The sequence below is a fragment of the Malaya genurostris genome, chromosome 1 (assembly GCF_030247185.1).
Source record: "Malaya genurostris strain Urasoe2022 chromosome 1, Malgen_1.1, whole genome shotgun sequence".
Lineage (NCBI taxonomy): Eukaryota > Metazoa > Arthropoda > Insecta > Diptera > Culicidae > Malaya > Malaya genurostris.
This window is the reverse complement of record NC_080570.1, coordinates 130,731,054-130,744,956: the sequence shown is the minus strand read 5'-3', so window position 1 is coordinate 130,744,956 and position 13,903 is coordinate 130,731,054. Positions and strand designations below refer to the sequence as shown.

The 13,903-nt window shown below is 36.4% G+C and overlaps 1 protein-coding gene across 2 annotated transcripts in view; it reads right to left on the bottom strand.

Moving 5' to 3' along the window:
- Positions 1 to 12,886, bottom strand: part of LOC131425791 (lysophosphatidylcholine acyltransferase) — a 35,315-nt gene extending 22,429 nt beyond the window's left edge. The window contains exons 1-2 of one of the 2 annotated variants that reach the window (XM_058587950.1): positions 11,948 to 12,886; positions 7,580 to 7,725 (exon numbers count right to left, since the gene is read on the bottom strand). In XM_058587950.1, the coding sequence (XP_058443933.1) occupies positions 7,580 to 7,725; positions 11,948 to 12,124 (323 nt within the window). In that variant the 5' untranslated portion in view covers positions 12,125 to 12,886. The remainder of the gene's footprint in view (positions 1 to 7,579; positions 7,726 to 11,947) is intronic. The other variant, XM_058587949.1, reaches the window with a different exon arrangement.
- Between the last annotated feature and the right edge of the window lie 1,017 nt (positions 12,887 to 13,903).

The window sequence follows — 13,903 nt, the reverse complement described above, 5'->3', positions numbered from 1 at the left end:
AGTGCAGATAACGCAGAATGCTGTCCGAGAAAACGTAACTGATTGCTATTTCATCGATCATCCAAAACTGTTCAAAAGCAATCAAATAATTCAATCGTTTGTAATCTCCATTCCACCTGGCAAAAAGACCAGCCGGTTCGACGTCATACCTTCTGCGAACAGCTGATGTACAGGTCGACGACTTGCTTGATTCAACCTTTGATCAAGTTGTCGTTGTTGGCCAAGCAGTGATTTTCGGCGAGGGTGATGGTACCTATATTCATCCTCTTTTTTAAATTGGTTGAATCGGTGCTTCAACCGGTGTCATTATTTCTGGGTCAAACATAACTAAAACGGACAGGAAATTGCAGATCTCACTCTAGGGGCTGAAGGTCGAACATAACTGCAATACCCTTTTCACATCGGCAATGGCAGTTTGTTCTTTCACAAACTGTGCCACGGCTTGTAGTTTCAAACCCGAAAAGCTAGTTACGTTTACGCAACGAAACATTCACGGTCTCTCATCACATAAACAACAACGGACAGGACAGGGGTTTGACTCGGTGAACCGCTTAGCCGATCGACCGAATAACAAGCCGGTTCCTAAACATGCGACTCGTGCGTATGTGTGTATGTTTCTATATGTGACTAAGCGAACAGTAAATTTTGCCAGAGACGCGGAATATATGTATATTTCAAGTTCAACCTTTGATCAACGATCTGACCATACAGTTTAGTATCTAAATTCTCGTGTGTTGCGCGATTTTTGTTGTTGGTTGGCACGTAGATCGACTGAATTTGTTTTCTTTTTTCGGCCATAGTTGTGCGCGTTTTCGGCGAAATGCACGTTGTATGTGTGCAGATTTTAATATGCCAAAGCGAATGATGATTATACCATCCGAAAACCGTTTGAATGGTATATAATTTTTTTTTCGGAGACTCGAGTATTGCGTGAATCAACGCAACTGAAAGTAACTGAAATAGAAGGCGTTGTTGTTGCTTTTTTGAACACCGGTAGGACTAATAGTTTAATGCAGAGCAAATCAATTATGAATTATTTTCCGATCAAAATAAAGAAACTCTTCAACGGGACCAAGACACATTAGGCTTAACTTCAGTAACGTCCCGCTTTGCAATTTTTGCATGGACCTAAAAAATTAAGTTAACTCTTCGTTTTTGTATGGGCTTTAGTGAAAGTTTAATGACATTATTATGGGTCTACTAGTAGCGAATTAAGATATTTTTCGGGAGTCTCGATTTATAAATAGAAAATAATCGTAAGATTTTAACTGCATTTTTTAGTAGGCAGAAATACCATCAGTCATTTTATAACCTATTAATTAATCTGCCTTTTTACAGACTACCCAAATAATCATTTTCCGCACTTTAGTCTTTCGCAAGACTACAACTAAATCAGTTTTAAGGCTATTTGGAAAACCAGTCCTTCATAAGACTTATTAAAACTAAGAGTGTATCCCAAGACTGTTTTAGCCTAGTTACATACTTGGTACATATACAAACTTAAAACAGATTCTCGAGCTCGGCATATTGAAATGCCGAAGGCAACACGACATTTTACTGATTCTTCAGTAATCCACATGCTCTCCGAAATTTTTTAAAGCAACATTCTGATATCTCGATAAAACACCTGTTTTGCCAAAGTTTGGCCCATATCTGCCTATTTTCAGGTAGATGCGTTGATAAGTGCTAGAAATAATTGTCTTAAGCCGTGATGTTAAATTAAAATTAGCATTAATAAACGCTAACCAGCTTTAGCTTTTGTAATATTCATTTCATACAATAATAAAGAAAAATCCTTTGTATGTTCAATTGCTGATGACTCGGCAATTCATGATTCATTCCTCTTCGCCTTTGCCGAGCTAGCAGTAAAATTGCTGCTGACAAGTTCGGCAATAATAATTGACAGTCAACAAATTAGGTATTGCCGAGATTCTCAGTGATTATACATTTTTCCGAGACGATTACCGAGCACTCGGCTGTACGAATCTCGGCATTTTTTAACCGAGATTCAGCACTAAAATTTAAGTGTGTACTTCCGAAAATTTGTAAACCATTCTAGAAAGAAAGCATACTTATGGTTAAAAACCCTTCTTAATCCACCTAGTGCACAGTGGTTTGAATCGACAAAAACGTGAACTTAATTCTCTAGCTGCTAAACTGTTGATCCGATGTACATAGTTCCTTTGGTGAACTCTTTCACAAAAATATACCTCGTGATTTGATCACAATAAAAAATGTGCAAAGCTTAATACGATAAAAGTTCATTTCAACAACTTTTTTCCCTTAAGAGATAGAAAAACGATGTCTTCTACAAAGTTTTATAACTTTTAACGAGAAAAAACTTTGCCGAAGAAGCTATAGGTCTAACGCAAAAAGTTTCGGATATATGAAGCGATTTCGTTTGGAACCACTTAAAATCAATTTTTTGTACATAACTTTTTTCACAATTATTTTCAGTGTCTACTATGTTCGAGACGATTACTAAGAACGCAAAGTTACACATTTTTGTTAGAAGACTGTGCACGGTTTGGCTTTTTCCTTAAAAAGTTATTTAACATTTAAACTTTTATATACACTAACTTTAAATACTAATAGGAACAGAGTCACAGACCAAAAGGCACATACATATACTTTTTGGAAAGCTTAAATCAAGTAATATAAAGTAACGAAGTGTGTAGCGTGGCCCTTTTAAATTGTGTGAATGAGACAATAAAATATAGAGTGCTTTTTTGACCATTTGCTTAGCAAAAACATTTACTAAAACGACTATTTTTGGTTTATTAAAAGGAGCTTTGTAGGAAATGTTCAAAAATTGGAATCGGTCGTTAGCTTTGGTGCAATGGTGTAATGATTGAATATAATTTCATGATGCATTCTTATATGCAATTGATCAAACTAAAGAAGCATGTTAACGTGCTCTTTAAATTTCGACAAGTTTTACTTATTCTTTTAATAGAATATTCCTTATCCGTTCTTTTAATTCCAATCCAATTCATATCAAGGATGATATCTTACACCATTACCAGTACGCCTAAAAACAAATACGTTCTTATGAATTAAACCATACACTGAAAAAAAAATAATGAAATTCACGCTATTTCTAAATAAATAGTACTATGAAATGGACATCAGTTGAATGAAAAATTCGATTCAAAATCATCCTCGATGTAAAACTAAATTGGAATACATTAATTTCAATGAGTATGACCGTTTATTTATATTGACGCTTAGTTTTACTTTTAAAATATATTGAAATATGAAGCACAGTGAAATAGCTTTATATTAAATTTCCTGCTCCAAATATGCGCTGTTGGTGTTGGTGAGAGCAGCGCTGCATATTATTTTTAAGAACACAAAAGAGTTGGTTGATAATACAAATGCTGGAGCATTTGGTCGATGATAATATTACAATAAAATGCGTGAGTAATTCAACGTTACATACAGGCGTACTCGGTAAAGCATCAAATCAAATTATGTAAATTATGAGTCTAGACATTTTTTTTAAAAAGAGAAATGCCTGAACTTGAGTATAAAAACGTGCACAGACTATCAATAAAAATTAATAACCAACAAAAACAAGTTTGTTTGGTTTCAGGGAATTTGTAACTAAATTGCAAAAGGTAACTTATCGATCGATATCACAAAAACGCGTGATATGAAGATAAACAATTTTATTACAGACTGTCCCAGAAAGTATGGACGCCAACAAAAATCGCTGCCATTTCGCAATGGTTCAGAATTTGTCAATTTTTATGGCGTGTGCAGTTGTTTGTTCGTTTTCATTAGTTTGTTTCGAAATGCGTGGACTTTCAGCAGAACAACGTCGAAAAATTGTGTACAAATGGTGCACAGAACGCGGACTGTCACTGAGAAAGATGGCAAAAATTTAAGGAGTAAGTGAAAAAGCCGTGCGAAATGCAATCAGGAATTTCGGTGAGGATAACACGTTTGAGGATAAACCGAAAACGGATCGAAAAAAAGGTCCTGCTAACCCTCAGTTGGATAAACGTATACTGAAGGCGTTCGAGCAAAAGAAGGAGGTTTCAGTTCGGGATGTGGCCAAAAAAGTGAGCACTTCGAAGTCAAATTCGTTCTTCGTGCTAAAGAACGTTTGAATCTTCGAACCTATAAGAAGCAGAAACAACCAAAACGTAGTCCGAAACAAGAAGCATCGATCAGGCCGAGGGTTCGAAAGCTGTACAATACGATTCCTGCTGGAAATTTTAACTGCATAATCATGGACGACGAAACCTACGTGAAACTCGATTACAAATCCTTGCCGGGACCACAATATTATACGGTGCGAGAAGGGCAAGTGTTAAACCAGTTCGAGACATCGATTGGAGTCAAAGAATTTGGTAAGAAAGCTATGGTCTGGCAAGCAATTTGTAGCTGCGGTAAGATTTCGAAACCCTTCATCACCACTGCTTCAATGAACAGCGAAATAAACATGAATCCACCAAATTGCCCACAACTACGACCAATTGAGGAATTTTGGGCATTAACGAAGGCACATCTTAGGAAACATGTCTCGACAGCCGAAACCATTCAACAGTTCGAAAAAGATTGGAAAAGTGTCAAAACTTGTCGCCAAGAAGTCTGTACGGAACGATCTCAAGAAGGTGCGCCAGCTAGTCTACAATGGCTAAGTAGCAAATGTTGAGAATAATATTCTGTTGTTGTTGTGTAATATTATCGGTATATCGAATAAAATTTGAATATTCAACACTCGTGAATTATTTACAGCGAAATCAAAGTGCGTCCATACTTTCTGGTACAGTCTTTAATGTACGTTTTTCCTAAGAAAATGGTCAAAAAAGCACTCTATATTTTGTTGTCTCATTCACACAATTTAAAAGGGCCACGCTACACACTTCGTTACTTTATATTACTTGATTTAAGCCTTTTGGTCTGTGACTCTTCTTCCTATTAGTAGTTAAAGTTAGTGTATATAAAAGTTTAAATGTTAAATAACTGTTTAAGGAAAAGGCCAAACAGTGCACAGTCTTACAACAAAAATATGTAATTTTACGTTTTTAGTAGTTGTCTTGAACATAGTAGACACTGAAAATAATTGCGAAAAAAGTTATGTACAAAAAATTGATTTTAAGTGGTTTCAAGCGAAAATGCTTCATATATCCGAAACTTTTTGCGTTGGATCTATAGCTTCTTCGGCAAAGTTTTTTCTCGTTAGAAGTTCTAAAACTTTGTAAAAGACATAATTTTTATATCTGTTAAGGGAAAAAAGTTGTTGAAATGAACTTTTGTCGTAGTAGGCTTTGCACATTTTTTATTGTGATCAAATCACGAGGTATATTTTTTTGAATGAGTTCTCCAAAGGAACTATGTATATCGGATCAACGGTTTAGCAGCTAGAGAATTAAGTTCACGTTTTTGTCGATTCAAACCACTGTGTAGTGGTGTGATAAAGCCTTTCTCTTTCTTCAAAACAGTCTCTTAAAAATATTTTTTATCTTCTTATTAAATAGTTTGTGAAACTAATGTGGGCTCATTTTTGGCACCAAATGATTAGTTTTAGAATTGCATGAAACGTCGAGATTTAGTGTCATCTTGAAAAAAAAATTTGAAAAAATCGTCTTTCTGGGACTTACAAAATAACAAAATAAAAAGTTCCAGAAAGACGATTTTCTAAAAAAAAATGTTTTTGAGATGACACTAAATCTCGACGTTTCATGCAATTCTAAGACGTTTGACATAAAAAATAACTTTTCAACTTCGGATATCTCATGTACTCCCCCCTATGGTGATTTTTCTAGATCCAAAATTTTCAAACCTAAACCGCCGGGCAGCACCCCTTACCCCTCAAATTTTGCATGGGAACTTTTTTCGAGGTGCTTAAACTTTTGAACAACAGCGCTTTACGAAATTAGAGTTGATCCCAAAATATTGGCATCTTTATATACATTAGAACGGTAAAAAACGTGTTTTGTCGGTTACGTCGCTTATAATATTTATAATCTCCGGAACCAAAAGTCACAGTCATTTGATCTTCGAACCCGATCAATGGCCTAACAATAGATTTCTAACGGGCCTAAGCTTAATAAAATCTGTTTGGTCATCTCCGAGAAACTTGCGCGGCAAAAATACAACGCGTTTTGTCGGTTACGTAATTTATACCATCATATCTCCTGAACCAAAAGTCACAGCCATTCGGTCTTCGAACTAGACAGTAGCTTTCAAACGAGCATAAGTTTTTTAAAATCGGTTCAGCCATCTCTGAGAAAATTGAGCGCATATCAATATCTTCGAAAAGTGCACACACAAGTGTTCGAAACTTGGTTTTTCCAGCAATTCTAATACCTTTCTATACAGAAAGGCAACAAAATCTAACAAAATGTATGGTAATCTTTAAGATCACGACAATGACCGAAACCCTCAGATGAATTTCCATCCTTTGGTTGTGATGACAAACATGTTCAATTCTCATCCAAACAAATACAATTCAAATTTATTAGACGTATACCTAAAATTTAGCTAATCAGTTCCCCCATCCCCCGTATTCTCTAGACCTGGCCCTCAGCCACTATTATCTATTTTCAAACATGGAAAAAGGTTCCTAAAGGGGAAAAAAGTTGAACCGATAACAACAATTCTAGGCTTGTTCGAAACTAAAATTGGGCTATGTGTCGATTTCGAACTACTCGAATCAATCTGAATTGTTTTGTACGAATGGAAACATCAACTCGTCTGATTTTCTAAAAGAGTAGATGTATTTTAGTACGCACTTTCTTCGAATCGTTGTAGCAAGCTAACCGTTAATTTTAAAAGATAAAAACCGCCAACATACTTAAAGTTTTTGCTACGTACAATACATTTTTGATAATTGCAACGAGTGACGATTGACTGGTCGTCGCAGAATGTGAAAATTTCGCAATGAAAACCACCCAAAAACGAATGTGTTGCGATGCAGAAAAAATTCCAATTCCAGTTCCAACATGATTTGATAACTTGACCCTCAATCCATTCGAAATCCCGCGCCAATCGATGAACTCTATCTTTCTTGGAACTGACCCCAGTCAACCGCTGGTAGGTGGAAAGGCTTCACGAGGTCAAAAATTGCCGGTTTAACGACAAGCCAATACCAGTTTGTTATCGCTTCCTATTGGATTAACCAATGGCGGTAAGCGATTACGGTAAATCTCGGTTCGCTTGTTAGTAAACACTTGCTCGCGTGAGTTGCGATAACCGGCCGCAGTGATTTGATACGTATGTTGTCATTATACTACATTGACTGGTAGGGAATTCCCTGTCTAGCGGGAGAGTGGAAGAGTGCTACAATAGGGGACATGACATCGGGCTTGTTTTGATGCTAATATTCTAATAGGAAAAAAGTCACTAAGAAAAAAACGCATATTCGAGCTACACATCAACAACAAAAAAATAATGACTTCAGAAAACTTAGTTAGTAATCAAGTTCACGGTCAATTCGAGTAAAGCGAAGTTAAAAAAAAAATTAGGTTCAATTAATCAGTAAAAACTAGAGTGGAAATTTTTAAATACAATCAAAAAACAAATAGTAGAAGCATTTAATCGAGAAAAAAAAAACAAAATTACTCACCGCCGCCAGCCCGATAGTGGCTTTGTCCGAAGTTCATCCCGGGAAAGTCCATAGAGGCCGATGTTTGCTAGGGTCCACGCTATCACCAGACAGATTAGGATGAGTATCACTCTAAATGGCAGCAGGAATACTGTGAGGAAGGCGGTCTGCAACGATTTGGATTTAACGAAAAAAAAATTTTAGCGAATAGTCGATTAACTCCATTCGGTTATGCAATCAACTTATTCAACCATCGTCGGTTGATTCATATTCAACTCGTAGATTCGCTTTCATTGTGTAGGAACTTGACTAATTCGTGTATCGTGCAAACCCGGTGCTTAAACGATCCTACTAATATCATGGTATAAACGATACCTGACACGATCATCACATGAAGTTGACTTTGCGAAACTGCTAAAACAAGCGACGAAACTTTGTTATGAATCAATACAAAAAAAAGATTCCTTTCGGGCAAACAAGCTAATCACGGATAACAAACAAAACAAAAACGAAAGCTGAAACTGTAACTACGCACATAGCAGTGCATCGCATACTAATTTTATTACATTTTCGTCAATTATCCAATTGCAGTTACTCACGGCAAAATACTGAGTAAACATCAATGTGAACAATTTTAATCAACAATACCGGAAAATACTTTTACTAATTTATTCCGGAGTAAATTTTATTTTTAGTCTTACTCGCCAATTAGTCAAATCAGTGTTTGATTCATTTGTACCCGATCAAAACTATCAACGATATCAGCCATCTTGTTCCATCATTTCTCCAAGTCAGACGATATTTTGATTGTTTTGCAACAATTTATGCTTAACAATGGACATTTTGTTTCGATAGAGCGAAAACAGGTACCATACAATGGATTCATATTCGTCTCAATAATATCGATATCATTCCGCTTATACTTCTCGATAACATCTCGACTGTTAGTGGCAGCTAGCTAAATCAAGCCAGAACTTTATGGGAAGGATGGAAGGCAAAATTCTCTTCTTGAGACACTCTTCCTTGTGAAGTTATTCGTAGACAACTGCAAATACCCTGCCAAATCATAAATTTGTTGAGCACCTGCCTTAGATTTAGCGAGGTAAAATATTTGATACGGAAGTTGTCCAGAACCCATTTTCATGGTAATTCCAGGATTCTGATTTTTTGCCTAAACCTTCACTTGAACTTTGGAAAACTTTTCCGATGCCCTGGGGACCGAGTGTCATATACCAATCGATTCAGTTCGACGAACTAAGCAAATGTCTGGGTATGCAAAAATGTGTGTGCGCAATTAAAAGCCGTGTTTCTTAGGGATGACTGGACCAATTTCGACCAAACTGGTTGAAAATAAAAGCCTAAATACCAGCAGAAGAATGTTTGATCAGAACTGTCCCCTGTTGTCTGTAATCCACCTAGAAGCGAAGTAGAAGTAATAATTTGCCTATATTGCGTGATAGAGAATTCATTTCTTCGAAGAAGTTGTAGACCATAGTATTAGAAGTAAACATGCCAAACACATGAACTCTTCAAAATAGATTGGTGTCGAGATATAGAGCATTGTTTTTCGGAGGCCCCGAAATGTAGTTTTATCTGTTCATCCTTCTACCTTTGTTATAACTATAAAAAATAGGTACGTATGTGTGTGCAAAATAAAGAGTCTTGAATCTCTGAGCAGGCTGCATCGATTACGACTAAACTAGTTGCAGATGGAAGGTCTCCCAGGAAGTATATACGCTATTGTTTTTGGTCACTTTCCGAGTTCTACAAACTTTTATGTCTCGTCTGGATGCCAAAGAATAGTTTATACAAAATTGCATGAGGATTACCAAAATAATAAATTTGGGGATGGAGAACCCAGACTAATGTATAAAAAGGGTATTCTAATGAAATATCCATTTTCTCGATTTTGTCCCTATGAAAACATCGGGTTTTGAAAATCGTTAAAAAGTTTTTCTTCTGGAAACTTTTTTATCAATCTCTCAAACTTTTTTAAACATTCATTAATTTTTGTAACCTGAAGTGGTGTAACATAGAAAAAATCGTACGTTGGAAGAAACGAGAATTTTGATTTTGTTATAAATCGGAAGATTTTTTTTTCAGCGTATATATTTTAAAAAAGTTCAATTGACACCTACATTTTTTTCTTAGACACAATTTTCTTCGATTTCGAATTTTAATAGTTTAAACATAACGTGATTTAAAACACATACGTCCTTTTCATAATTTAGTCTTAAGTGAAAAAATCTCTAGACCAGTGCAAAATACTTTATTTGCATACCGATCACATATGCAAGATTTCATGAAAATCAAAGAGAGTCGTGCCAGAAATTTTTCCATTTCTGGACGATTTGGCGTAGAATCGCTCTAAAGAATATTGATAAGAGATTTCTTATTGAAAACTTGTCGTGTAAAAACATCCAGCTAAACGAAACCCCTTTTATGGACACTCTTTAATAGCACCCTTTATGGAAATTCCACCAAAAATGTAGGACATTTTAGTGAAAATTTTTTCTCCGTTTTACAGGAGGTTTCTGCTTTCAAACCACCTCCGTTAAATGGCGTTTGAATACACATTAATCAACTTTGAAATCTTGTATCTTCTAAAGAGCTAGTATAGAATTTTCATCACTACCTATGTGCAAACGACAGATTATTTCTCTTTCAATTAATACAGAATGGCCCTGTATTTTTTAATAATTTCTCCAGCTCAGATTAAAAGATAATAGTGCCAAATAGTTAGAAGGATTGCTAAGAGTATCGAAAATCGAAAAAGACTGGAAAAAAGGATCTGTCATTTGCACTTGGATCATAGTAAAAATTCTACACAGATACGTAATCATCTTTTCAAGATCAGTTTTTACAAAACTTTACAGATGTATATGTTCCTGAAACAACAAACAACATATGCAATCCGATGAAATCAAACTAGAAATTCGTTAACCTCAAGGAAGCATCAAACTGTTCATCTGGTAATAACAGGTACATAAATATCAGCACCTGAACTAATGAAAATCGTGATGCTGCTAATTGAAAACAGCACAGTCTACATCTGTCAGTTTCACCTTTTCAATTGACAGCCTTTGTACAGATTGCACGAAAAATCAATAAATTGCATCTAAACTTCAACAACATCTCTAGCTCTCGAACAGACTGCTGCCAGTACACCGTGGATAAGTTTTCCATCAACAATGACCTAGCCGAGAATCATTCGTATATTGAAATACCGAAACGCAATTGCAAAGTGAAAGGCTATATAAACACTCGTTTGCGCCTCGTCTGTTACCGTACCTGTTACTTGGAAACTGATGAGAGGTCAAGATCATATATCCAACCTAATTTTAAAACAAAACCAGAGCCAGTATCGTACGATTTAGTGAGTGAGTGCTATCCACGTTTTCCATTATTTTTAATTTTTACACAAATTCAAACGAATCGAAATTAGAGAAATCCAAATTTATCCACTCGTTTGTTTCTCTTCTTATCGTAGGAAATACTACGTATGCATGTAAAACGGAAGCTTCTAGAAGATATTTCGACAACAGGAAGAAGTGAGCATTTATGCAAAAAAAAAAAAAAAACAATAAATATGATTACAACCCAATGACTGTAGACCACAAGTTTGTGTATGAAACGAGCATGCGCCATCGTCTATTTATTACTAGAACACCCGTACCCGTGGCTTAACAAACGTTAAACATAGGGAAACTACGGTAGATTAATTACCTCCAGACACAGCATTTCACTACGCAATGAATGAGGGTACACCCGTTGAGAGCATGCAGCAGTCAGTGCAACTCTTCCGGTCTTACATGATATTTTTTCACCAAACGCGCCATTGAATTGCGTTCCGTTACGTTGCTCTCCAATCGACACAAAGCATGAAACAAGACCGTCGATGCCGGTGCAGGGAATAATGATTCTATTCAAAATTGCATCTTTTGTTAGTCAACACCATCGAAACTTTCGTTGTTTTTATGATGAAATCAAACATTTGTTCCATAATTCGAATATTTAGGACAAATCTTAAAATTCAGAAAAAAATGAACAAAGTTTAGGTTGAAGTTGGATGCACTCGAAAACAGAATATTATTTAAAAAAAACATCTGATCTAGCAAGGGATTTACAATCGTAACAATTGCAAAGATTATTCCTCAAGTAAATTGATTAATGTTAACAGAACATATACATATTTTCTTATGATTGAACCACGTAATATATCCGTGCAAATGCTTTAATAGACACATTGCAAATGACGTTGTTATAAAAAGTTTATTTATAATATGTAGCATGCTTTGTAGAACAAGAAAATTTTGCTTGACCATAGTAAAAGTCGTGTTCGTCCAACAATCACATAAAATAATTCTACCTTTCTCCAACCTAACCTACCTTAATTTTATCAACAGGATCGTCCCAAATCAGCTTATGCACAAAGGGATTCACATAGTGAATTTCCTTCGGCTGCTTCGGTGACCGATTTCGTACTGGCACTGGAGCTGGGTCTGCATTGGCACCGGTCGGTTCCGGTTTCCGGAGTCCATTATCGACGCTGGCGGTCGATTCCATTCCGGTGAAAATACTGCAAATTTGTCGGTAACGTGTCTCTATTTCAAAGACATCCAATTGTTGCGACGTAAAAACGTCAGCCAAAATTTTCTACGTCCTCACCCCCGTCCACCAACGAAAACCACTCTATCCAGTAGTGCGTAAATTTGTTTGTGACGTATCTGCGTGTGACTTTTTTTTGTATATCCTTTCAACACTGGCACATCCTTTGTTATGCTAACTTCATCGGGAAAACTTTCACCTTGCCAACGCCAATCATTGACCGAGCTGCACTAGGTTGCAATTGCTTTTTTTGTATTATTACCCTATCTGCATCTTTTAATCAAACATTTTCACTTGTTTCTTTTCACACAGTAGGCCGTTGAGCCAAGATATCCACGAAATGCGCCGACTTCATGAAACAGCCTAGCTCAGCAAATCATTCGGCGAAGAAAATTCCACGAACACCATTGCCAACATACTTCACATTCAGTCGCAAAAAATATCCAAGGTTTGTAGAAAATTTGGTTGCGATATTTCGTTCTGGCGATCTCAGGTGCCTAAAGTGTGTTATCCGTGTGTCACTAAATATTGCATCAATATTGTTTTAAGTAATTAGTTACGACAATTCAGTGGAAGATTTGGAGCCGAAATCGATTTTCAGGTTTAAATTTTTTTCTGCATACGCTGCACAAACGGAACTGAGATCAAATATTTTCGGAATAATAAATCCACACATCTGCAATCTTCGGTCACCCAAAGATAACTACATTTCGAACGGAACGACGAACGAAGATTGTACGAAGAAAGGACGATTTTAGCGAAAGAGCGAGAGAAAGAGAACAATAACCCTGTGCCAGGGCTGCCGCTTTGTCGGTAATCGAAGAAAAACCGTTATAATTTAATTGCACTTGACAATCAAGAAAGCTCTTGTTAGGCGATATTCACGCGTTTTTCGGGACTTTGCGGAGTATAAATTTGACTAATAGCGTAAATTTTCGAAAGAGAAAACTTCTCTTTGTCGTTTACTGTTATGACTATCCCTCAACGAGTACAACATTTTTCCGAATTCCTCTTCGCAGAGTATTTTGCCAGCAAGTTATCGTTTTTAACCAGAAGTACCACGAAGAATATGTCAGTTTCCACCTTAATAAAGTATTTCAATGACCGCTTAGATTTATTCGAAACAAATAGACAAAAAATAAGTTTTGTCTTTCATTCTTTATCTTACGGCTCCATTTTCTTTGCCTTTATCAGAAAGAAAATTCTAGAATTTATGGTACAAAAGGCACATATAAATTCCATTGATGCCCCGTTTACACTTCTGCTGGCTGCCAGCATGCTGGTGTCAGTGTACTGCCCTCTTAGGAAAAAACGTTCAACTGTGGTCCAATGATCCAAAGTATTAGACCAACGAAGGACCACCGTTGAACGTTTTTTTCCTAAGAGGGCAGTACACTGACACCAGCATGCTGGCAGCCAGCAGAAGTGTAAACGGGGCATGAATCTCAAAATTCAGCAACACTGCGTACCACGTCTGAAAACATTCTCTGGCAGAGAACCAAAGGTGCAAGAGAGCATGTCACCACTCTCTGAAACAGTTTGCTTTGAATCCGCCAGCAATATTTTATCAATGTATGTCATGAATGAATGTTTCGTTGGTGTGCGTGGTACGAGCGTTTTGTTTACACATTTTCCCGTAGTTTAGCACAACGCGAAGGCCGGGCAAACTGGAACGTACACGCTCTCTTCATAATAGTCCAATGTTATGTTAGTTCCGTTTACTCAGGTTAGTAGTTA